Genomic DNA, 22,630 nt, shown 5'->3' with positions numbered 1-22,630 from the left:
GATGCCATAGTCCTCTCTAGACAATAAAGACTAATGTTCCTTTCCATGAAACACTCAGACATGGTCACAAGATGACACAGCACAGCACATGGGGACAGGCAACCGTGTGGGCAGAAAGCTCCACATGATGGGAAAGGCCATATAAGCAGGATGTCAAGGAAGTAAAATAAGGAATTTAGATGCCCTAAAACTGGCTAATGGGGTCTGCCGTGAGATATGGCTCCAGGTTTAGGATTTGTCTTAGCCAAGGTACAGCCATATTTGATACTGCATGAGGGTTGATGGGCTTCTCCTAGTCCCCTTTGCCAAATCTTCATTAACAAGTCCTAGGGAAGCAATTGGATTCCAGTTGGACAGTGATCCCCACTGAAGAGGACAGCAGCATCCTCAAGGTTGGTGAGGCAGTGTGGAGAAGCAAAGAGGGGCCAAAACTTCTTTTAAAGCCAAGGAAAGTCCCCAGGTCCTGAGGAAGAGTCTGTATTGCTACTTCATCTTCACAAAAACTGTTACCTCTTGTGGACAGCTGCCAGGTCTGGGACAAGTGCTGTTGTCCCCATCTCCCAGCATGGGGCTGTGGCTCTTGTACAGCTCTCTGCACATTGTCTCCAGGATGTGTCTGCAGCTCTTGGCACCCACAAAAACTTGTATTCCACAGCTTGGTATTTCTGTGTGCTGGGTTGTCTTGAGCCAGGACTGTGTCATTATTGCCCCCAACCCTTGTCAGCTGGTGGGATAGAGCATCCCAGGGAAATTACTCCAGCCCTTCTCTCCATTTTGCTCCCAATGTGTATTCCAAGTGCCTCAATTTCCCCAGCTTTGACTAGGACCTTGGTATTGCAGGGGAACAAGGGGTTTGTAAAACACCTTCAAGAGACACCCACAGGCAGTTCTGATGCTTCAGTGGGCTCAGTGCCTATGCAGATCCCAATCCCTGGATTTGTTCAGCACAGAATCAATTCCTGAGGACACAGTGGGGAAAAAAACAATACAAGTGAGAAGAAAATCAGGTCCAAATTATGTGACCCCAAGCTGAGCTTCCCTCCCTTTGAGATGTCCAGGTTTATATCCAAACTACTGGCTCCATCAGGTGCACTTCCTGGCTGGGTCTCCCTCAGCTCCCAGCTCTGCTTTAGCAGGGATATTCCCTCTCAGGTGAGGGAGCTGAGAACCCACACTTTCGTATTAATGTACATTTCCTCTATTTCTCCTTGAATCCTTGAACTCCAGCAGTTCAGACGGGGTTTAAAACCAGCTGCCTTTCAATAGTTAACAAAAGGAAGGAGTGAGCAAGGTTTTGTAAGGAATTAAAGCCAGGCGGAAGAGTCTATGTGAAAGAGCCTGTTACGAGCTCCGGGGCTGCAGGTCACCAGTGCCGAGGGAGGACTCGCTGCCAGGGTTTATTTGGTCCTTGTTTAAGCCGAGAGAGCGAAAACCTCATAAAGAGCTGGCGGCATAGCGGGCGGGGACACTACGGACTCCGAAGTGACGAGGCAGCAGTTTCCTCCAGCCGCCCCACTCGCCGTGTGTGTCATTCACCCAGCCCTGTGATTCACCCCCTCAGCCGCTAAAAGCCTCCAGCTACTCCAGAGCCGCTGCCCATCACTCATGGAGGGGCTGGTCCAAGCCGTCCCCCCACTCCGGGGTTCAGACAAGATGGATCAACTTTCCGTGACACTCGGGATCCTGCTGCTCTGCGCTACTGGCAGCTGGGGTAGGTTAACTCTGTCGCTTCTGTCACTGCTTATAGCCATTTAGTGAAGATGTTGCCTGTTACTTCTACAAATCCCAGGACTTTCTGCATTCCCAGGGTCTGTGATTTCATGGGAAAATCACTCGGAGGGGGAGCTGGCAGCCTGAGCTGCAGCGCATTCCCACATAGGAAGCACTGCTCAGGCCGGTTGGGCTTCATCTGGGTCGGGGCCAGGAACTTCTATGTTAAAGAATCAAGACATACTTTAGTGGGTTATTCTTACTGGATGTGGTAGATCTTACTGGATCTACCTGCTCTGTGTTTGGCTCTGGTTACTAGTTTATAATGCAAGGACTGGGGTGTGACTTGGGCTTCATCCTTTATAAACAGAAATTCTCTGGGAGAAATCATGTCAAGTAATCCCTCCCAGTGTCAGGACACTTTAAGGGTGCGGGTGGGGGGGCGGGGGGAATTATGCCAGCATTGCTGTCCGGTGTTATTTTTCTCATGGTTTTTTTGATGCTTTTCTTTAAGAAATCTGATTTCTGGCATCATATGATCTCAGGATAAATGTAGTTTGTATTTTTAAAAAGTTCTCAAATGTCAGAGGTACAGAAAAGCCTGGAAAAGCATTATGTCCTCTCCAGGTGTGTTCCTAATGACTAGGCCTGAAAGGAAATTTAAAAATGGTGATTTATAAATTGGTCACATTGTTTTCACGGCTAGACTTGGGATTTGGAGCAACATTGTTCTGTCTAAAGAATTCCAGGTTTTAGTGAATTCCCAGGAACAGCCTGAGGCTCTGATTTGCTGCCGGATGGAGCTGTCATTAGAACAGGACATGGGATAACCCCTGCAAGAGTTTGAATTCATAGAGCTGCAGTTTGGGGCTGTGCACATATCTCTGGTGCCTGTGCTCAGTTTGGGGCATCCCATTCCCAGGAAGACACTGGCAGGAAGGGAAAGGTTCGAGAGAAAAAACACCCCCAGAATGGTAGGGTGGGGATCTGCCAAGAAAGCCCAGCTTCTTATCACTTAGTCAAACGGAAAGGCTGGAGAGGATGTGGTTTGTACATTTATCAAGTTTCCTCAAATGTCTTTATCAGGGTTTCTCTGTGCTCATTCTTGCTCAATTTGGCAGAGGGGGAAAACAAAGTGTGTGGCTGCTCCTGCACCACACAGAGGTTACACTGGGACTGAGTAATTTTCTCCAGTCAGGACAGGATGATGCTGAGCCACAGATATCTGGGGTGCTTCAAGTGCATTATTTCCCTAAATTCAATCCCAGATTGGATGGGGCTTGAAGCAACCTGGGCTAGTGGAAGGTGTTTGTGCCCATGGCAGGGGGTGGAACTGGATGGGCTTTAAGGTCACTTTCAACCCAAACCAGTCTGGGATTCCCTGTTTTCACCTCTCTGAGGACCACAGCTCTGCCTAGCCCCAGATGGGTGGTTCCCATCATTCTGTGCAGTTTATCTCCCATTTCCTTGTAGTTCAATGCGGTGGTGTGTTTTTCTTTCATTTAATATTAGTTTAAGATTGCTTTTTTTCAAAAACTGGAGTCTTTAGGATCAGCTCATTGTGTGAGAGCAGCTGCTATCATGGTTTAAAAATGCAGGTTTTGTACTTGGGTGTATTAGTTTTTATGGCTAGGAAAAAAAAAAAACTCCAAAGATGGGGAAAAAAGTCACCAAAAAATACAGAATTTGTCAGTATAGGCTGTACTGGGATGGTGTTGAGCTGCTCACAGCCAGGTAGTGTCTGAGTCTGGGAAGGACTGCCAGGCACTCACAGGGCCAAAACCTTAGAGGACTCCAGCTGCAGCATCTTTCCCATCTTTCACATCCTCCACCTCCTCCATATCCTCCACTTCCACCCATCTGTGCTTTTGTTCCAACATCCTTACAAGGTCCTTGCTCTCACAAAACTCTCCCAACACTGCATCCCTGCATCCAGCCATACAAACGGTCCTGGGAATGCCAAAAAAGGAACATTTCCCCGTGTTGGGGGTGTGCAGTTGCCTGCTCACAGCAGGACCAACTTCATGTTTGGATGGTCATAACTGCCCAGGCCCTGCTCCATCCAGCCCCATGGAAATGCAGCCAGGAATGGCCCTGTGCAGTGCTGGAGATTGGTTCCAAGGAAGGGAAGGGTCCTCCATCCCCAGGAAAGTGTCTTGGTTATGGAGTGATGGACACCATAGGGACCACAGGGCTGTGTGAATCTGGGAGCAGATACAGACCTCCAGGGACCCCCCAGGCAAAGCCACCAGCAATGGCGTGGTGGCATGATGTGACATCAGACCCCAGGGCAGCCTTGGGAATGGCAAAATCCCTCCCACAGGGACTTCCCAACTGTAGCCCCACCTGAGCCCAGGTGCAGCTCCCCAGCCATGACAGTGCTCTGCCTAGGTCTATGTCCTTCATTCCAAAATCCATGAGAAGACTGGATTTACAAAGAGAGGGGATGCCAGATAAAGGATCCCTGGGCTTTGGGGTGGCAGCAGAAGGAGAGGAAAGGAAACCTTCAGGGTCCAGGGGCTGCACACAGGCAGGAGGTAATTTGCACCAAATGGTGAGGAACAGATGAGCTTAGAGAGTTCTGGGGCTCCTTAGCCACAAGATCAGATTTCACAGCATGAGGAGGCACCCTGGGGCTCTGCCAGCAGACATGACCCTGGAATCCTTCACATGGAGTTTTAGTGGAACCTGATCTCATTGAGAGCAGGGTTAACACTGCACAGGGGAAACTGAGGCAGGAAGTGGCTGAGGGACTAGGTCAAGTCACAGGGAAAACCTGTTTGAGGCAGGATTTGCACTGGTGAGTCCCACGTCCTGGAATCCCCATGGAGTCCTTGCCAGCTCTGCCCTTCCCCAGCAAGGTAGGTGCTGGGGCAGAGCCAGATGACTAAACCAGATAAAACCCACCATGACAGGACAAAATCCACACTGGCATTAAACAGGAGCCTGTCCTATCCCTGAGAGCTGTCTGGGCAGTGCCTCCCTACTTCCCAGAGGGCTGAGCTGGCTCCCAGCTGCACAGCACAGCACAAATCCATGGCACATGCTCTGGCTGCAGCCACCGGCACTTGGCAGGGCAGAAGGGATTTCACATGGACGCAGCAGGAGCCAGTGAGAGTCGTGGGAGGTGATGTTGTCGTTGCTGTTTTCAGAGAGCCTTTTGCCTTCCCTCTTCCTAGCCCTGTCCACCCAAGGATCAGTGTTGCTGCTGGCACACTGCTGAGGTGGCAGGAAGCACCAGAGACCAACGTGTCACTCTTTTGGGCAATGTTACATTTAAAATCTGTCCCATCCTCACATGGAGCCAGGTATTTCAGGGTATGATGAGAGTTCTGGGCATGGGTGCCACCCCAAAACTGGTGCTAAGCAAAGCACTTGGGCTCAGCCTTTGGTTTAGTCTGGGACAAGGGGGAGCTGCAGGTATCAGAGTTGCGATGGGGATGCTCTGGGGCACATCCCCAAGCAGCCCCTGGCCCCTGGGACAGCCACAGCCTGTGACACTACCCTCAGATAGACATTCATGCAAACACACACACACAGGTGTGAACTCATGTGTACACTCCCTGGCAGGAGTTCACAGTGCTGTGTTGTGGTTCTGCTCAAAGATCTGATGATGTTGTTTCACCATTTCCTCTTTCTGCTTTGTGTTCCATTTCCTGTGGTTGTGGGACACTGTTGGGACAGTGCTGAGCAACCATAGGGGCATACAGGGCAGAGGGAGAGGCTCTAGTGCACACTACTCCCAACGAGCATCCCCCAGGCTCCCTAGGCTGCAGCGTGTCCCAGCCAAGTGGGTACTTGGCTGCAGTTTTCTCTGCCCAGGGAATCCTAAAACTGTCAAGATGCTTGTGCCCAGGAGGAAAGAAGAGCCAAGGGTGACACCATGGCAGCGATGTCCCAGCCACCTGTCACATCAGCCGTTGGCAGCAGGAACTGTAGGGCTGCCCACTCTGGTCTGTGTCAGAGGAGCTCCTCCTGCCCCTGAGCTCCACGGGCATTTTGTGGCCCTTTAATTCTCCCCCACAGGCTCACTGGCCTCTGACCTTCAAGACTGCTAGCAGCAGGTTATCTCCCAGAGTCTCCACAGCAACTGACAGAGCCCAAGCTTTCCTGGGACATTGGTGCCAACTACCACCAGCACATTTCTGGACCTGTACTGTTTCACTCCTCTCCTTTCCCTGGATTTGAAGCCAAGCCAAGACCAGCCACTGAGTTTAGTGTCTGCTCAAGGTGTCAAAAACCACCCTGGGTCAAGGTGATGGGAAGAGGCAGACAATCCCTGGCGGGGCTGTGGGTACCATCCTGCACCCTTGGGAATTCACTCTTTCTACTCCTGCTGCCCCAAAGTGTCTGCAGGAGTGTCGGCAAGGATACATGAACCCCCTGCCAGGGGGCTTCACTCCAACACCCATGTGATGCTGCAGGGGTGAGAGGACCCATTGAGGAGCTGGGAGGTAGGGAATGATGCTCAGCCTTGGGCAAGATGAAGCTTAGCTCATACCAGGCTGGAGAGAGCAAGGAGGCAACATCCAGGGTTTCCAGATGGGCACAGGGATAGAGAAGGGTCCTGGTGGGGCTCTGGTGCTCAGAAGCTGGTGGCTGAGCACAAGTGAGTTTGGGTTCTGTGGGCTGTATTGCTCTGTTTTGCTGTTTCAGGGGACAACATCTGCACCACCCGTGGGGTGAACTCTTGCAAGCAGTGCCTGGCTGTCAGTCCCCTCTGTGCCTGGTGCTCTGCTGAGGTAAGAGCTGGGGCCTGAGCAGGGCCCTGAGAAGGGCAGGGGATGTAAAGGAAGGGAAGAACCTTTGGGATGAGTCTAGGTTACAGCCACAAGCTCAGTCTCCATCTGTTCTCACTATATCTAAACAGATTCCTTGGTGGCACCTAGCTGAGACCTCAGATCAAGGCACTTGGTCAGTGGGCACTGCTTCTGCCCTGCTCCAAAAATATGCCTCTTATCTCCGAGTGTGTTGGTGGGACCTACATTGAGCTGGCTGGGAAATTGTGGTGTTTCTACTAGGAATTGACTTTATCTTTCAAATAATGTACATTTAAAAAGTTGGTTTGCTTTTTTTTTGCTTCTTGGAAACCTGTTGTAAAGCACTGGTTGAAGGAGCCTAATTCCTGGAAGGGCTGAAAAGGAAAAGGGGCCTGGAAGGCCTGCAAGGAGGAATTGAAAATACTCATCAGAAGTTAATGGCTGGGTTTTAAAGTCTTTTCTCATTAGAAATAAGGGGAGAAGACAAGGTGCCTGGTTTTGGTTGCTGAGCTAAAGTGGATGTGAGTGCTGAGCTGTGGCTCTCACATCATCCGGTTTGGGTAGGTGAGAGCCAAGCAGATCTGCCACGTTGCCCTCCAAAAATGCTGCCCTGGGGGTTAATCCATTGGGTAAGAGGAGGGAGTTTCCCAAGGGGATGGGAGAGGAACCTCAGGGCAGAGCCAAGGGAGGTGATGGGGATGGGGAAAGGTGATTAAACCCTCAAGGCTTTCCTTGTTTTCTCCTTCTGGAGACCCAGTTCTGTCAGCTGCAACTGTGCCCATAATGCCTACTGGGACTTGGAAAAGATCTGGGAAAAGTGATCCAAGCTGGAAAACTGCTGGATCATGCCAGCAGTTGTCTAATGCTTTGGGATCAATGCATATCCAGAGGGTAGGCCTCTGGCTTGATGTGCCCAACAGATCTTGGCAGCTTGGCATGTGGTGTTAATAGAGATGTTTGTGCCAATCTTATCTCCCGCAAGGAGTGGCTGAAACATGCAGCTTGATAAGGCCTTGCTTCCCTCTCCATTCCCCCTCAGTAGCTGGGCTGGGCTCTTCCTTCCCAGCCACTGATCCTGGGCTGCACTGATGATTTGACAATGCAGAGGGAGCCGTGATGGGCTTTTTTTCCTCCAGATCAGTAAAGGTTTCCAAAAAAGGAAATATTTCCAGTGCTGCTCTGAGCTGTGCTCCCAGGCAGACACAACAAGAGTGAGGGAGCCATCCTGCTGCTAGGCCCAGCCCCCAGAGAGCTGGGCTGCACACTCTACTCAGCAACTCTGCCTCCAACATCTGGACCACAATGTCTTAATTTAGCAAATGAGGGTATTTTCTGTGTGTGGGTTTGTTTAATTTCCCTGCGGTGGGAGAGGGTTCTGATACTGCACCCCCCCCCCCACCCCCATTTTTAAAGGGACAGTGCCCATATTTGTGCTCCTTCTGCTCCCACTACAGCCCTTTTCCACTGACACTGCCTTCCCAAGGAGCCTGGAGTGATGATTTACTCTGCTCTGTCGGGTTTTGGATTGGAGAAGGATTTCATTGTGGTCTCTTGTGACCACTGACCCCCTGAGCATTAATCAAGAACAGAGCTGAGTTTTATTTATTTTTCAGAAACCTTGACACACCACCGCACTTGACCAATCTTACTAACAAATAGATGTCCTCATCTGCTGTTTTGGAAAAAGCCAGCCAAGCTGTAACACTGAGACGTATCCCTAAAATCCCTTTGGAGATTATTGTGACAGATCCTTCAGGGTCTCACCCACCCAAAATGTTACCCACTCTGGGTCTCTTGGAGGCTAGACTGGACCAGATTTAGATTTCAGAGAAGCTGCTGGGAGTTTTTAGCTTAATTTGTGGTGGTATCTGTGCTCTGAGTGCTCCCAAGAGCTGTCCTGAAGAGAAGCTGATGCTGCATGTGGTTGTGTCCGAGATGAAAACAGGCTGCCACAGGCGGCCACCCTGGGAGCTCAGGGATGGAACTGGCTCTGCCAGAGCCCTGCCTGACTCTGCCCTCACTAATCAGCTCTGGAGGCAGTAATTGGGATAAAATAATCAGGTTTCCTATTCTGAAGGGAGCATAAGCAAATGTCTGCTTTGCAGTGGGACAGAGAGCAGGGAGAGCTGGTGAACGTCTCTGGGAAGGGCTGTGGGATGGTTGGGATAGAGAGTGTGCACACATCTCCCCACATCTCTGTGTAGGGAGCTGATGCCATCAGGTCTGTGCTGACAGGGAATGTGTTTCTCATGGATGAAATTCCTGTGCTATGAGTTTGTCACCACCAAGCTTGGGCTACCTCTAGGTCACTCCTAACTAGGGGCTGTGCCCCAGGTGTTGAGTCAGCAAAGTGGCAGAGCCAGGGATCAAAAACTGGGGGTTGCCAGGGCCTTGTAGCCAAATGTCCCACTTTTGTGGTAGTTTTTGTTGTTGGAGAGGCTCCTGAAAGTCTAGAGTCAGTCACTATATTTAGGGCTTCAAAGAAAGGGAAGGATGCAGCCCTGGGATTAAACAGTTCCTCCATGGAAATCTCACAGCAGGAATGATGCTGCTAATCCCATAAGGTGCCATGAGGCCTCGGAGGTTCTGGGAGCTCCCTAGGATCTCCAGGTATTACTGAGCACCATGGTTAAAACCCACCTGCCCAGCATGCCTTTCACCCACATATTTTTCCAGTGATTTCCCTGACTGGAATGTACGTGATGATTGATGGGATCTGGAGTGAACAAGCCACCCCTTCCCACAGTCGGAGCCCTGTGTAGTAAGCTTATGGGTGGGTGAGTGTGAGGGAGCTAATTTGGAGGAATGACTCGTCCTCCTCTCTGTCAGCACACTGTCTAGGCGGGGGCAGGGTAGGAACACGCCTGCTGATGTTTTTTTTGGCCATTGCTTGGCCACAGTTTCCAGAGGGCCGTGGGCCAGCCAGGGCCTCCTGACACCTTTTGTGGTTTTCGACTCATTTGCATAAAGCATACAAATTCATCCCTGGGTTCAACCAGCTTGAACCCAGTTCAGGGCAGTTGATATCCTGTATGGGAATTTCTCTAGCACTGGAAGGCTCAGCACTGGATTCCAGCATCCCAGGAGCAGGAAGGGCACTGAACCAGCCCCACCAGGACTTGTGCCACCTCCCTTTGCTGTAGGAAGAGGCTGTTGTGGTCCTCTGCTGGAGGATTCTAATATAAAAAGATTTGGGCTGAGGGAGGGAGATAAAGAATCCCTTTGGAGGGGAGGGTGGGTGCTTCCTGAGCAGGAATATGAGGCAGCAGATCACAGAAGTGTTGGGCTGGGAGACAAATTCCTCCCATATTTGTCTTCATAAGCAACCAAAGAATAGGAACCCTCCTGAATGCTCTGTGATAAGGATGAGGAGCCAGAATCTTTCTAGGAAAGGAGGGACAAGGCTGGAGCTTACCATGACTCCACACTTTGTGCTTCCTATCCCTGACAGGCTTTTCAAGACTTCTCCCGCAGCCTCAGTGCCTTTGCACTCTTTCACTCCTTTTTTGGTGCTCCTTTCCCTGGTTGGCTCCATCCATTAGGAAGCTGGAGAGCTGGAGATAAGTCTGATCCACTTCCAGACAGGAACTGAGCACTGCTCTGTGCAATGAGCTCACCCACAGTGGACACACTCCTTGCTCATGGCAGGATTTCTGAGGGCCCATATTGGAAAAATGGGGGGAAAGGTTATTTGTCTTTTGTCAAAGTAATAAATAATTTTAAAAGTCCCACACTGCCTCTACCCAGCTTGCCATGATCACATTCTGCCACACCCTTCTCTAGCCATCCCAGAGAGATAGGATTTCCTTTTAGCTCTGCCAAAACCCAAACCTAAGGCTCTAGTTGCCAGGAGTCAGGAGGAGGTTGGCAGGGATATGCTATCCATCATTCCTTGGCAAGGGCTGATGGGCTTCTGCAGGAGTTGCTCCAGCAGGAGCTGCTGATCACAAATCCCCTCTGTCTGCTGCCTTCCTCAGGCAAGAGACCGTGTGCGCCAAGAAGCCTTTGATCCTATTCTGGAGTTAGACATGACAAAGCAGGGGCTCTCCAGGGAAAAGGTGGGGACCTTTCTCCTTCTCCCAGCATAGTCCTGGGAGGCTCCTGACCGTGTCCCTCCCCTGCAGGTCTGGGCACACTCAGCCCCTCGCTGTGACCTTCATGCCAACCTCCTGCACAATGGCTGCGGGCAGGACCACATCGAGTTCCCCAGCAGCAGTGTCACCATCCTGGAGGACCGGCCCCTCAGCAACAAGGGCTCAGGGGGGTCCACCACCACCCAGATGAGCCCCCAGAGAATACAGCTGAACCTGCGGCCAGGTAAGAGCCCCCAGATGCTGCAGAAAGGGGGAGATGCAGTGGGAATAACACAAAGGGCTCAGAGCCATCACGCTGCCTCACTGGCCAGGGTGGTTTTGTGTCCTTCGGGGTCAAGGCCAAGCTGCTGGCAGCACAGAATCCTCCAGAACATCTCTGGTGGGCAGTTGAGCTCTCTGATCATTGTGTTCATTCTCTTGCCTCAATCCTGAGGTATTTGAGAGGCAGGATAGGATGTGACTTAAACAACACATGGGGTATGTTATAAAGCCATTCCGACCTGAGGCACTGCTGCTGTGCTCAGAATGCCTGCATGGAAGTCAGCTCATACCTAACGAGCCACAGAGCAGCTATCAGGGTTGGGCTGCCACCAGATCCTTGTAATATCCCAGGCTCTGCTCAGCCAGGCAGGCTGGAGCCAATTAACTGCTCTGGTCCTTTTCCAGAATTCAGGAGTTTCAAGGATGCTAGGCAGGAGGCAAAACTATAGGGTACAGGGACTCTGTGTACATCCCTGGGCATGGGCAGGAGGAATCCTGCCCCATTGGAAGGATAGCAGGCAGAGGAATCCCCACACAATCAGGACATGGTGCTTCTAAGTGGCTTTTGTTCTCTTTAGGTCTAAAGGTTGTTGTCAGGAGGCAGGTGAGTATGCTGCTCTGAGTGCTGTAGATCCCTCTTCCTTGGAATAAAGAGGAGAGACCCCCAGCTTGATACCATCTTTGCCAAACCAAGAAGGTTTGGCATAAGCCATCTGCCTTGGCTCATGAACCAAGACCAAATCATGAAGGATACAAGCTGGACAGGTCACAACTCATGTCCCACAAGCTCAGGATCCTCATGGTTTCAGCTCAGTGAGGACAAACAGCTGCTCTCTAAGCACAAAAATGGGACTCCTGGCTCTATGGTGGGTTCCCAGCACAGCTGGAGAGGGGATGGAGATTTTTGGGCTGTCATAAATTTTGAAACTTTCTTCATCCTGAAAGAACATGGCATGCAGATTTAGACAGAAATGTGAAATTAATAATAATTTAAGCTTAGTTAAGGCCTTTTTTTCTGAACATGTGAGGTGTTCTGACAAGGCTGCAACTGTGCCCTGGGTTATGTTTCAAATAAACCTTTTCAAAGATCAGAAGAAAGGACCTATGTCTCTTAAAAATGCAGAAAGAAAAGGTCAACTCTAAGTGTTTTCAGCTTTTTTTTTTTTTTTTTTTAATGTGCAAAAGTCATCAAAACTGGGATGTTTCCCAGAAGGTTCTTTCTAAGGAGGTTTTTGTTTAAATGGAAAATGTTTCACCAAAATTTTCTCAGGAGGGGCTGGGAGACCCAAGAGGAGAGAAAGGGAACTGGGATGGGGGAGGGTGCAGAAAATGGTCAGAGTCCTTGGAAGCTCAGAGAAATCCGAAGAAGCCTTGCAGCCTGCCTTGTGATCCCTTTAAGACCTGCTGCCCGCACACTGGGGGTTTCCCTCATTCCATCCAGCTATTCCTATAGGATATCTTGAGAGGTCAACCCTGGACAAGAAGATCTGCTCATGTTCCAGCACTGAGAGTTTAGGAGAACAGGAGACATAACCCCCATCTACCATAGAATTCCAGAATGGTTTTGGGGTTGGAAAGCACCTTGAAGACAATACTGTTCCAGTCCCTGCCATGGGCAGGAACACTTTCCACTAGACCAGGTTCCTCCAAGTTCAATCCAACCTGGCTTTGGACACTTCCAAGGGGTGCACAGCATATCTCCTGTGCAAGCACCTGACTAAAGGTTTTTTTCTCTCTGTCTAAAGGTAATATTCTCCTCCTAGAATTTTTAACCATCCCCTTGGGTTCCTGCTGACCCCTCCCCCTTAATCCTGTGGTGAGCCCCCCTCCCCCTTCCAGGAGATGAGATCTCACTCTACTGCCTTGTCACTTTGCAGATGACTCCCAGGTCTTTCATGTCCAAGTGCGTCAAGTGGAAGATTACCCTGTGGACATCTACTACCTCATGGACCTGTCTAACTCAATGAAGGATGATCTGAGGAACATCCAGAACCTGGGCACAAAACTGGCCAGTGAGATGCGTAAGCTCACTAGCAACCTACGCATCGGCTTCGGGGCCTTTGTGGACAAACCCATTTCCCCATACATGTACATATCTCCTCCAGAAGCCATCAAGAACCCTTGCTATGAGTAAGTCCAGGTTGAGGGAGTCCTGTAAGGGCCAGAAGTTGATGGGACATCACTGAAATGTGGCTGGAAATACACTTTAGTTGGCCAAGAACTGCAGCCCATAGGAATGACCTTTGTTTGAAAGGTTCCTGAAAGGCTGTCTCCCATGGGAAGGACAACAGGCTGGAAGAGAGAGTGTGAGGAGGAAGGAATGGCAGAGGTGTTAGGAACTGAATTCATCCCCCATTCCCTGTTCACCTGTGCTACTAAGGAGCGGGGTATGCAGAGGAGTGCAGTTGAGCCTGAGAGGAAAATAGGGGAGTGGAGAAAGTGGGTGCCTGATTCTGGACAGGGTTTAAACCTTGGTGCAATCTGTGTTCTGCTGGCACAGGGAGGAGGAGCAGGTCTAAATTAGAAATATCATTATCACAGGAAAGCTCTTGAGGGAAAAAAATTGTGTTATGTTTTCAAAAGAAATATTGAGGCTGGAAGAAAATGACTCCTAAAAATCCCAGCAGAACTGAGGCTGGGAGCTGACCTGAGCCCAGTATCCCTTCAACATTAATTTTATTTAAAACGTCCTTCACCAGCCTCAGGCTCTTTGGAGGGCATTGGGTCCCTCCAGCACATCCTGGGCAGGACCATGGGATGTGGGATGGCTGTAGGGCAGGAATGGAAGCTGGAAGAGCCTGATGAGCTTTGTGCCCTGAATGCTCTCCTCCCACAGGATTGGGGAAACCTGCCTGCCCATGTTTGGGTACAAACACGTCTTGTCGCTCACGGATGAGGTGACTCGCTTCAACGAGGAGGTGCGGAAGCAGAGTGTCTCCCGGAACCGTGATGCACCTGAGGGCGGCTTTGATGCCATCATCCAGGCCACTGTGTGCGATGTAAGGGGCAGGAAGGCCTGGCTGGGGTCAGGAAAGGGTCACCAGGCTGGGCCAGGTGGGCTGGCAGGGGCCAATCAATACCTCCAGGACATGATCATAAGCCTTGTTGAGTTGTTGTATGACTGATTTCTGTAAAGGGTGAACATTCAAGTGAAACATTTCCAGCCCAATAGTCAAGGGAAGAGCGGGATGCTCATGGGATCATGACAGGGGAGAGGAGCAGAGCAGGTGCTCGGGAACAATCCCATGTCAGCTGTGCAGTGACCAGTCCAGAAGGGACAACACCTCCTCTACCTTCACCTTGGTTTTGCTGGAGATCTTGCATCCCTGAGTCATTAGCCACGTTAATTAACACTCTAACCAATTAAAACTCATCTTCGACCTACGAGCAGTCCATGCCCACCTTCCAGACCCTACACTTTCACAGCACTTCCCTGTGAGAGCAATTGCTTTGGTTCCCTGTGCAACAGTTGGTTTCTATGGCCAAGCCATGACCCCCTGGCACAAAGGCAGCAGTGGGGTGCTGGCACATGGGACTGCCCTCAGCATGTGCTGACACATGACTGGGAGCTGCTTTTCACTGCAGGAAAAAATTGGCTGGAGGAATGATGCTTCCCATCTGCTTGTCTTCACCACGGATGCGAAGACCCACATAGCACTGGACGGGCGGCTGGCTGGCATCATGCAGCCCAATGATGCCCAGTGCCACATCGACAAGGATAATTTCTACTCTGCCACCACCACACTGGTAAAGCCTGACCCAGGCATGGGGTTGTGGAGAGCACAGAGCATTTGTTGGGTCCCCATGGGATAGGAAAGATGTTTCAGCCATGGTTGGAGAGCATGATGGGGACCAAGGTGGTGGAGTGTACATGTTCCTAGGCTATAGCTCTTCTCTTCCCCAGGACTATCCCTCTCTGGGCCTGATGACTGAGAAACTCTCACAGAAGAATATCAACTTGATCTTTGCTGTCACAGATACGGTTGTTGGCCTCTACCAGGTACCAGCTGCAAAGCCACCCTCCTAGGGGGCTGGTGGGCCATGGGTACCTGGACATGGCTTGGTGGTCTGTCCTATCAAACTCCCATGTTCCTGGATAGGGTTTTGCCCAGCCATAGCACATTTACCCATCACAAACATAACATGTTTATGATATTCTTACAGAACTACAGCGAGCTGATCCCAGGCACAACCGTGGGCACCTTGTCCAGAGATTCCAGCAACGTCCTGCAGCTCATAGTAGATTCCTATGGGGTGAGTGTGCAGTGTGATGGCCCCACAACAACACTCTCCCTAACAAAACAGCCACTGCTTCCCACTGCCAATAACCCACAGATTTGTCAGCTCCCCCAGTCCTAAGCATCCTCCTTGGAACAGCTGTGAGCATCTGCTTCCAACTATGTGTGCAGGCACCCTGGGGGCAGGAGATCACTGTGTTCACTGCCTGTCCTTTCCTGTCTTGAAAACTTTTCCCTGTAGACAATGACATGGTTGAGGCTTGAGAAAGACTTGGGGCACTTGGCACCTTTCCCATGTGCATGGGAGCATCACTGTGGTCCTGGGGGCAGGGGAGGACCTCACCAGGGCTATGCCCTGCCCAGCCTGTGCTGTGTCTTCATCAGTCCTCTCTCCTTCCCTAGAAAATCCGCTCCAAAGTGGAGCTGGAGGTGCGTGACCTCCCTGAAGAGCTGTCCCTGACCTTCAATGCCACCTGCCTCAACGACGAGGTCATCCTTGGGCTCAAGTCTTGCATGGGGCTCAAGATCGGGGACACGGTGAGGATCCCACGCATGGGCTTGGCTTTTCTCCCCTCTACATAGCAGCACTGCCAGGTCACCTGTTGCTCTGCACCAGCACCACGTGCTTGTCCCATGACCTCCCAGGTGACACGGACCCTGGAATTTCAGCAGTAGACAGAGAGGGGTCCAGCAGGGTGGGTGCAAGGAGGAGAATGCTTTTTTGAATCTGCTGGATGCAAACTCTGTGATCTCTCTAGCTCAACCTGGGCTGCTGCCCTTTGGGTTGGAAAAGCCCTCTAAGAACATCAAGTCCATCCATTAGCTAATCTCTGACAGGTCCACCACTAAACCATGTCCTTAAGTACCATATTTACAGGTTTTTTTGAACAATTTCAGGGACAGTGATTTTACTTCTTCCCTGGGCAGCCTGTGCCAGAGCCTGACAAACCTCTCAGTGAAGAAATTTTTCCTAATATCAAACCTAAAATTTGCTTGGTTACTGTGGCAAGCACATTATCTAGCCCACATTGTGCTGGGACAGCTTTGATAAGCTTTGATGAGCCCAAAGAGAACTGGTGGCTCCCATTTCTGATCTCCTTAAGTTGGGGCATGGACTGGAGCAGGTACTGATATCCAGACACACACCTTTGCCCTCCAGGTGAGCTTCAGCATCGAGGCCAAAGTGCGGGGCTGCCCCCAGGAGCAGCAAAAATCCTTCACCATCAAACCTGTGGGCTTCAAGGACAACCTGACGGTGGTGGTGAACTTTGACTGTGAGTGCTCCTGTGAGAGCCACGCCGAGGCCAACAGCCCGTCCTGTAGCCATGGCAATGGCACACTGGAGTGCGGCGTGTGCCGCTGCAACCCGGGGCGCCTGGGCTCACACTGCGAGTGCTCGGAGGAGGAGTACAACCCCTCACAGCAGGACAACTGCAGCCCCCGGCCAGACCAGCCCCTGTGCAGCCAGCGTGGCGAGTGCATCTGTGGGCAGTGTGTGTGCCACAGCAGCGACTTTGGGAAGGTGACGGGCAAGTACTGTGAGTGTGACGACTTTTCCTGTGTTCGCTTCAAGGGCCAGATGTGCTCAGGTGAGTGCTGGGCTTGGCAGGGAGGCAGCTTAGGGCTGTTTAGGCTGTCTGAGATCATGGGCAAGGGACACACCAGTCATTTTGGGGCTTGTCTTGTGAGTTGTCCCCATCTCTGACTTGTTCAGCTGTCCCTGCACCAGCCCTGGTCTGAAGTGATGCAAGAGAAATTACTACCTTTTGAGCACTGATATCACCTCCTGTACCTGAGAGCTGGGAGTGGGGATAAAAAGAAGCAGGTTAAAAAGAAGGTCTCGTGGGGCCGGTGGGGACCAAGAGAAGCAGTTCTGGGGTGTACAGGTCAGGGACCTTGCTTGACTCATACAGCTCAAACACATCAGAAGTACTGCTCTCCAGGAGGAAACCCCAGGGTGGAGGGGGAGGGGTGGGGAGAGGTGGGTTTTATCCTTCACTCAGTTCTGGAGACTTCCTATTGGCAAAAGTGTTGGGGAAGTAAATTCTCCCTCCTTGCTGGCCTTACAGCATCTCCCCTCCTGAATATTCATCTCTGCCACATGTTCCCAGACTTTCCCTCTCCAGTCCATTTGCTTTCGGTACTGGAAAGAGAGGACCAGGTCCTTGGGTTCTCTGGTTCTCCTCCCAGGGAAGAAGCCCTCCTGCAGAAACCCCATCCCAACAGCAGTTCCGAATGTCCTGATATGCCAAGGCCTCTTACCCACCAGGAACCTTCATTTAAGGTTCCTTCCACCCACATCTCCATTAAACACTGAAGGTCTGAATGAATTGCGATGCGCTGCCTATCTCATGTATTTAAGGGGTATGAGAGACGTGACAATGCGTAGGAATGAGGCATGAAACTGTGGCACGTTGTCTCCAGGAGCAGAGAACCCCAAAACTGATTTAAGAAGGGAATGGAAGAGGGGCAGCCACTCCCATTCCTAACCCCAGCCTCCCTCTCTAAGCCCAGAATAGGTAGCTGCTAATAGAGTGACAAAAAAAAGCTACCACTTTCCTGCTGAAATCCCGAAAATCTCCAGAAAAACATCAGTAGCCAAAGCTGATTCCACTCCACTGGAGCCCAGCCTGGATGAGGTGAAAACCTGGGGCCAGATGACACTCAATTCTTGCTCCCTGATGTCCCCAAATTGATCCCACCTGTCCCTCAGGCCAACTTCATGGCTCACACTGCCTCTGTGCTGCTCAGATTGATCCTTTATCTTAACATCCTGCTGATAATGGAGGTTGAAAACACTGGGTTTCCCCCACCCTGAGTAGTCAGTAGTCCTTGTCCTCAAGGAGCCTGTTCCTGTTTGAACAAGGGCTGCAGGTCCCCAGGATGTGTGAAGGGCAATGATGAAGAGCTGCCCCTGACCAGGGTGGGCTGTTAATTAACCTGAACTCTCTGACCCCATTGAGCCACTTCTCCCCAGCCTACCCGTCTGTTTCCTTGCCTTGTCACCCAGCGTGGCACTATTTTCCTGTGACTCAGCCCTAGTTCCTCATTAATGGGGTTATACATTTATTTTACATGCGGTGCCTCCAAAGCCATGGCCAGGACGGTGCCCAGCTGATCCTTCACAGGGAGCAGCATTCCCAACGTGTCCCACTGTGCTCGGGGCTTAGGACAGGTCAGCGCCTGCAGCTTCACAGTGTTTCCACCACTTGTTGTGTCTCGTCTTTGAGATGAAATAAACCACAATCCCAATAGCTCCAGGGTTTGGCAGGATTTGAGCATGCCTGTCTATCTGTTTGACTAAACCATTCTCAGTGAGCGTGTGTACGGCTTTTCCCAGCAGTCAGCTTTCCCTGTCTGGTCCAGGCGTGAGAAAGGAGTCAGGCTTGGGGCCAGATGTCCTGACTCAATCTGAAATTCAAAGCCACAGAAAGAACTTGACTTACTCAGAGACAGATCTAAAGGAGCATCTCCAGTTGGTGCTGCTGGAGCTGGGGCAGCTTAGCCTGAAATGTGGGAGTTTGATCTTGCTTGGGTGGGATAAGAGGAGTGTTTAGGACATGGTGAAGGTCTGGGTTTGGTGTGAGCTTCTCTGTGTCCCACCCCGAGGACAGTGCAAAGGAGTTGTCCTAGGTGGCCACTCTGCCTTGCAGTGCCACAGAGGGTGAGCTGCCACTCTGGTTCATAGGAATCCATATGGGGAATTGCTAACAGGCTCTGTGGAGACACTTAAGAATTCTGATGCCTTTTGGTTGTCCCCAGGCCACGGGCAGTGCAGCTGTGGGGATTGTCTGTGCAACTCAGACTGGACAGGAGACTACTGCAACTGCACCACGCGCACTGACACCTGCATGTCCAGCAATGGGCTGGTGTGCAGCGGCCATGGCTCCTGTGTGTGTGGCCGTTGCGAGTGCACCCAACCCGGCTCCTACGGAGACACCTGCGAGAAGTGCCCCACCTGCCCGGATGCCTGCACCATCAAAAAGTGAGAAAGATCAGAGGGCTGGGACAGGTCATACCACATTGTGGGCTGGCAGGGAGCTGGGATAGGTCATATTCCAGTGGGGAGCTGGCAGAGAGCTGCAAAGGGTCATGCTGCAAAGGGCAGCACTGAAGGCTGGAGCTCTCACTATCTGCAGCCCAGTAGGGTTGGGACTGCTGTGATTTCCACAACCTGAAACTGAAAGGTGTGACAGTTCCCTGAGGAGAGCATGGAAAAGCTCACGGTACCTCCCTCCTTTTCCACAGGGATTGTGTGGAGTGCAAGAAGTTTGAGCGGGGAAAGCTAATGGAGCAGCAGTCCTGCAGCCGCATGTGCCGTGATGAGATTGAGACAGTGCAGGAACTGGGTAAGAGGAGACCCAACCCCTGTCCTAATACGTGGTAATCCAGGGGGCTGTGTATGCCACATGATTTCCCTCTGTGTGTGCACCCCTCAGCATGGGGACTCTGAGCCTCTCCCTCTGGCAGGTGACAGGGGCAAGAATGCCGTGAACTGCACCTATAAGGATGAGAATGACTGTGTGATGAGGTTCCAGTACTACGAGGACTCCAGTGGCAATTCCATCCTCTATGTCATCGAGGAGCCTGGTAAGACCCAGCTGCCATGCTCAGGCTGGGGGCTGCAGAATGTACTGTGCTGGGTTTCTGTGTGGAACAGGGGGATGTTGAGTTCCCTTTGTATCTCCCACTCCAGCCAGGCTCATGAGGCACCACAGCTGGGGGCTGAGAGGGATTAAAGAACTTTTTTGTCCCCTTCTCAGTGCCAGTGGGCCATGATTTCCTGCCTCTCAGGTATCACATTTCCTAAGTTATTTCATCCCCTCACTGAGGCCAAGGATGGGGGCTCAACCTTCCCACCGCCTTGATCCTGTGTTTGACTTTGGGGGGGGGGGGGGGGGGGGGGGTGTTTCTTGGGAAGCAGATAGGAAGAGGCTCCCATCAGCAGCCCCAAGGTCTCCACTGACCTCAGCTGAGCCTGGGAGTGTGTGGCTGCAGATCCTTCAGTAGCAGGGCCATAAAGGCAGCCACTAGCTCTCACTGCAGCTGTCTGCCAATGGCAGGGTACAGCCCACACTTCCCAGCCTCACATCCAGATGGGAGAGGAGAAGCAGGGTGAAGGCCGGGTCAGTGTGCAGAGGGAGCAGGAACAGCGGAGGCTCACACTAGATCTCCCTGCCCCCATTTGCCAATTCAGTGTTGACACACGGCCAGAGGCTGGGGTGGGGTGACAGTGGGCTGGTGGTTTGGGGCAAACTTCACAAGCACAAGGACTTGGCCTCCGGTGTCACCCCCCCACGTGGGTGGACCTGTGATGCCCCTGATCTAGCTCGAGGCTTGGGTACAGACCCCCACCCTACAGACAGGTGCTCAAGTATTTTGGCACAGGTGCCCCATGGATGGGATCCTCCTTCACAGAGCCTGCTGTGCTCAGGGTAGAGGATCATGCTTGCTGGCAGAGGAGGATGATGCCCTCCTAAGATCAAAGGAGCTCCATGTACCCATGGCCAGGTAGCCCCAGAGCTGCTTTAAGTTGCCCTGGGGGTGCTGAGCTCTCCTTAACCCTGCCCTCCTCTCTGCTCCAGACTGTCCAAAGGGGCCAGACATCCTGGTGGTCCTGCTCTCAGTGACAGGTGCCATCCTGCTCATTGGCCTCGCTGCCCTGCTCATATGGAAGCTCCTCATCACCATCCATGACCGCCGTGAGTTCGCCCATTTCGAGGAAGAGAAGGCCAGGGCCAAGTGGGACACGGTGAGGGGCAGTGGATTTTGTGCTGGGCAGGAGTCCCAAAACCCTATAGCTTCTGCCTTGAAGGATCCAGATCCCAGTGCTCCTGGCATGAGAGCCCAGCTGCTGTCTGTTGTCCCATGACATGGTCCTTAAGGGCCAGCTTGTCCCATTCCTCTTTAAAGCTTGGGACATTGTCCCAGCCAGGACTCAAGGTGACACTGCCAGCTGGGACACCCCTTCCCTGAGCCTGCTGTGCTCTCAGGGGCTGTGCACAGGTGATATGAGATGTCCTAGATTATCTTCCCCCCTCCAGCACATCCAAAGCACCTGTCAGCAACATGACCCCCTTACTCACTACTCACAGCAGTGTTTCCATCCCATGAGTGAGGCAGAAAGTCCCTCCTGCTACAGGATGCTGGAAAGCACTGAGGAACCCCAAGCACAAGGGAGGGGGTGGGACAGCACCGGTACCTGTCCCCCACCTCTCCTCCATCTCCTAACCCCCTGCAAAGGGATGGGATGGGATGGGATGGGATGGGATGGGATGGGATGGGATGGGATGGGATGGGATGGGATGGGATGGGATGGGATGGGATGGGATGGGATGGGATGGGATGGGATGGGATGGGATGGGATGGGATGGGAGGCTCTTTCAAGAGGTCTCTCTCCTGAGCTCCTGCTGCTTTTCCTTTCCTCCACAGCAGCTTTTCCCTATTCTGCCCCATAAAAACTTATGGGGAGCCATTAAACTGCTCATCCAAAGCCTTGAGTGGAGACAGGGATCCACCACTCCATGCTGAGACAGTGCCTCAGTTACCCCAGATGTTAAGTAGAACAAAGGCAGATGCCAAGCAAAGAGCATCAAAGTGATGATGCTCTTTTTCATCTTCCTTCTTTCTCCAGACCCATAACCCTTTATATAAAGAAGCCACATCTACCTTCACCAACATTACATACCGTGGGAACATGTAAGGACTGCAACATCCAGCACTGGCCATGGGATCAGCTGGTGATCCGTGGGATCTCCGGGAACCCAGTTTATAGAAGAGCTTGTTTGTGTCTGCCTGTGTGAATGACTGCATGTGATTTAACAAGTCCCTGACTGCCTCCAACCCATATTGTCTGTCACCCCACTGTAACTGCAGGGATGTGCTTTCCATGGCAAACCTCGGTCCTTACCTCAGCGGGTTGCTTGCAAAGCCACCAGCCCCCCATACACTGAGCACAGAGAAATGGGATGATCTTTGTCAGTCTGTGAATTCTTTGGTGCTCATCGGGCCACAGGAATTTCAGAAGCAGCTGCTTGAACCACATGCTGAGCTGTGCTCTCCTCCACAGCCTGTGCTGGTGAAGCTCTGACCGCTCGGAATCCCCTTCTGCACTGGCCTTGATCCATCTGGGCACAGGGACTTTCTCCTTCAGGACAGGGCAGCTGCCAGCAGGCAGGAGCCATCACTGGCTTTGGGGGTTCAGGACACTGCTTGAGCAGCCCAGCAGCTCCTTTCTTCTTGCAGCCATATGTCACTGGTGCTGCTGTGACCCAGGGTGGTAAAAAGCTGTGCCCCACATAACAGTGCCCTCCATCACTCCCTCCAATGCATTCAGTCTGTACAACCTGCCAATTCCATACAGGATTAGCTGTGCTAGTACCAGCTGCAGCCTTGGTTCAGCCCCTGGGATGGCACTGAGTTCCTCCTGTCTGCCTCCACTGTCCCCATGCCACAGCACACATGGATGTCCAAGCAGCTGCTTCAGGAGGGTCATGATGCCTGATATCCCTTGAGCCTGACCACCTCTCTCCCCTTACTGTGTTTTTTGGACTGTGTAACTGCAGCA

General features: G+C 51.8%; 1 protein-coding gene across 1 annotated transcript; it reads left to right on the top strand.

Moving 5' to 3' along the window:
• The first annotated feature begins 1,409 nt into the window (after positions 1–1,409).
• ITGB3 (integrin subunit beta 3) lies at positions 1,410–22,030 on the top strand. The gene is made up of 15 exons (XM_021542300.3): positions 1,410–1,711; positions 6,367–6,452; positions 10,595–10,787; positions 12,703–12,955; positions 13,662–13,824; positions 14,411–14,572; positions 14,730–14,825; positions 14,990–15,079; positions 15,466–15,600; positions 16,223–16,652; positions 18,826–19,048; positions 19,312–19,412; positions 19,534–19,653; positions 20,649–20,815; positions 21,698–22,030. Exons 1-15 carry the CDS (start codon positions 1,606–1,608, stop codon positions 21,764–21,766), a joined length of 2,394 nt encoding a protein of 797 aa, XP_021397975.2. The 5' UTR covers positions 1,410–1,605; the 3' UTR covers positions 21,767–22,030.
• The last annotated feature ends 600 nt before the right edge of the window (positions 22,031–22,630 follow it).

The sequence above is a fragment of the Lonchura striata genome, chromosome 25 (assembly GCF_046129695.1).
Source record: "Lonchura striata isolate bLonStr1 chromosome 25, bLonStr1.mat, whole genome shotgun sequence".
Classification (NCBI taxonomy): Eukaryota; Metazoa; Chordata; class Aves; order Passeriformes; family Estrildidae; genus Lonchura; species Lonchura striata.
The sequence above is the reverse complement of the archived record's forward strand: the minus strand, read 5'-3'. Positions and strand labels throughout refer to the sequence as shown.

Coding starts and splice junctions, on each gene's coding strand:
- ITGB3 (XM_021542300.3), top strand. CDS start 1,606: ATGGAGGGGCTGGTCCAAGCCGTCCCCCCACTCCGGGGTTCAGACAAG. Junction 14,573..14,729: donor ACTCTGCCACCACCACACTG/GTAAAGCCTGAC, acceptor TCTCTTCCCCAG/GACTATCCCTCTCTGGGCCT. Junction 20,816..21,697: donor CCAGGGCCAAGTGGGACACG/GTGAGGGGCAGT, acceptor TTCTTTCTCCAG/ACCCATAACCCTTTATATAA.